The following is a 3181-nucleotide window of genomic DNA, read 5'->3' as shown; positions in this document are numbered from 1 at the left end:
TTTTTTCGCTATGATATTATTTTGTCCCTTCCTGTTTATTCTGTTTTTAAACTTTTATGGTTGGTAAGGAATTTTTTAAAAAAAAAAAAAAGAAAAATCTTTTACAAAATATATACATTTCATATTGCTATATGCTCTTTTAAAACTGGTATATCTATTATTCATTTTGATGTATATATTTCCATATCATTTTTATCTTCACATTTAACGGATGCAACAATTTGGGGGTTCACATATACTTTATGGCATACATTATTTTGAAAAAAACATATTGGTATTTTAAAAAATATATCAACTTATCATTAAACTAACATATATATAATATCATATTAAATAAAAATATCCCTCTTTAATAATACTCGATAAGGGGGTCTAATTTCTTTTACATTCTTTTTTTTTTTATTTTTGGTGTGTGCTTTAAATAAATTATATGAATTATAAAAAACACATTGGACTACACTTCTTTTTCAAAATATTATTATATGCATATATTTTTATATATATTTTATTTATATATGTATAATAAACAAACATCAATCTATATTTATCACATTTTCTATAATTTTACATAATATATATATAAAATAATAAAATAAGCGGGTACACTAGAAATAATATGTAATTATTCTGTATTTATTAATATTTAATTAATATATATGTATATATAAACATATGCTAAAGTACTTTATCAAAAGAGAGATACATAAAACATATACATATTATATATATATATATATATATATATTATTTCCATAATAATAAAAATGTTATCTATGTATATAATTTCTCATCAGATATTATTTTATATACAAAATATATATTTATATGTTGATTAACTTTTTAATTTTTTTTAAAATCGGCTTTTTTTTTTTTTTTTTTCTTTTTTATATATAATCATTTATAAATGTATCATTTTATATATTTACTTATTTTATTTTTTTTTTTTTTTTTTCACACACCTCTATTATTTGCTTGATAAGAAAATTTTGAAAATCCTGTTTTACGTGTTCTTAATTTTCCATCTTTTTTCCTTGCTTCAAATTTTTTTCTTTCCAATTTTGCCATGATTCATAAAATATATATTTTATTTTTGTTTGTTTATTTTGAAATAATTACAATTATATGTACATAAAATATTTTTTTTTGTATTTGTATACTTTTTAAAATATTTTAATATATAAAAATAACCTCTGGTAATATAAATATATATATATAATTTTCCTGTAGTTTTTATTTGTATTAACTTCAAATATATATTTTTATTTGATCTTGTTTTTCTGTTTTTGGTACCCTTGATTATTTTTATATTTTTTGGTATATTTCGAATTACAAATATGAGAATATAAATGTTTTTTAATTCATATATTATAAAACTATATATATATATATATATATATATATAATATTTATTTATTTTCTTATTTTTCTTTTTTTTTTTTTTTTTTTTGTTATGTTAAAAAAACAACGGCTTTTATATATATATAATTATATTTTGAAATATTTATATATCTAACAAAATTGTTAAACAATAAATATATTTATTTAATTTTTTGAATATAGGAAATAAATAAATAATATATTATATTTATATATAATTATATAATATATATATTTTTTTATTTATATATCATACTTATTTTTTTTTTATAATTATATGTATATAATATAATATATATATATATATATATATATATAATTTTTTTACATTTAAATAAAAGTTATTTTTTAAAAAATAAATGAAAAAATAAAATATTAAAAGTAAAATTATACAAGAAACTTGAAAGAAAAATAATAAAAATATATTTTTATAAAAAAAAAAAAAATAAATAAAATAAAATATATAATTTTTGTATTTATAATATTTTTATTAATATTATATTATATATATATATATATAAAATAATATATTTTAATATATTTACATATACATATATTAATATATATATAATAATATAATTATTCATTATATATATTTTTTTTAAGTAATTTATTTAAAAAAAAAAAAAAAGAATATATAATAAATATTAAGTATATAAATATTATAAAATTTGATTAATATTATATATATATATAATTATATTATTTTTATAAGTAATGCATATATAATAAAATAATCATATGAAAAATACATGCGCATGTATACCTTTAAAAGAATATATATTATTATATAAATATATTATATATATTATACATATAAAATATATATATATTATATATAAAATTATATTAATATATAATATATATATATATTATATGTACATATAATTAATATTAATAATTTATATATTATATAAAATATATATATTAGTATTATTATTTATATTTTTTTTCTTCCGTTCATTTTTATGCCTGAAAAAAATGGAAAGTTTTTTTCCCTTTATATATATATATATATATATATATATATATATTTGAAAAATATTTTTTTCAAAAAAAAATATAAATATTATATATTATTCAATTTTATGCAAAGAAAATTATATATTATTTTATAATTTTTTTTTTTTTTTTTTAATAAGTCTACGTCTATTTATATAAATATATACACCCAAAAATAATGTGCTTTTGTAATAATATAGAGATGATAAAAACATTTAAAAATGTTTAAATAAGGGAATTTTCAAAAAGATAAAGAAGAAAAATTAAACATATACATATATATATATATATATATATATATATATACACTTTTTTGATAATAAAATTATTGTATTATATTAAAATATTTTGTAATTTCTTTTTTTCATTATTTATTGACTGATTTATTCTTTTGTTATAAAAAATGGAGAATGCCACATTTAAATGTATATGACTATGAAGTATTTAAGAAAATTTACTACATATTTTCTTATTAAATAAATATATATATACATTTATTATATAGAACTAATATTGCTTTTCTCAAATAAAATAATACCATTATTAATTTTTACATCTTTATTAAAATAATTATAACAAAAAAAATTAATATACTTAATAATATATATATATATATATTTAAAAGTTTTAATAAGATTCATCTGTAATATAGTATATGTCTGTTAAAAAAATGTATGAAACGTATAAAAACACGTTAACAAATATATAAGCACTAAAAAATAATGAATATATATATATATATATATATATATATATATAATAAAAAATATATTTTTATTATGATTGCTTTTTTTTTTTTTTT

At 12.7% G+C, this 3181-nt stretch overlaps 1 protein-coding gene across 1 annotated transcript in view; it reads right to left on the bottom strand.

Annotated features, from left to right (window-relative positions):
* Positions 1-1065, bottom strand: part of PRSY57_0518800 (hypothetical protein) — a gene marked incomplete at both ends in the record, with an annotated part of 2254 nt that extends 1189 nt beyond the window's left edge. The window contains one exon of the mRNA XM_012906256.1: positions 960-1065. Coding sequence (XP_012761710.1) covers positions 960-1065 — 106 coding nt within the window. The remainder of the gene's footprint in view (positions 1-959) is intronic.
* Positions 1066-3181: the final 2116 nt, after the last annotated feature.

This window comes from Plasmodium reichenowi, chromosome 5 (genome assembly GCF_001601855.1).
Source record: "Plasmodium reichenowi strain SY57 chromosome 5, whole genome shotgun sequence".
Classification (NCBI taxonomy): Eukaryota; Apicomplexa; class Aconoidasida; order Haemosporida; family Plasmodiidae; genus Plasmodium; species Plasmodium reichenowi.
Note: the sequence above shows the minus strand (reverse complement) of the source record. Positions and strands in the feature narration are given on the sequence as shown.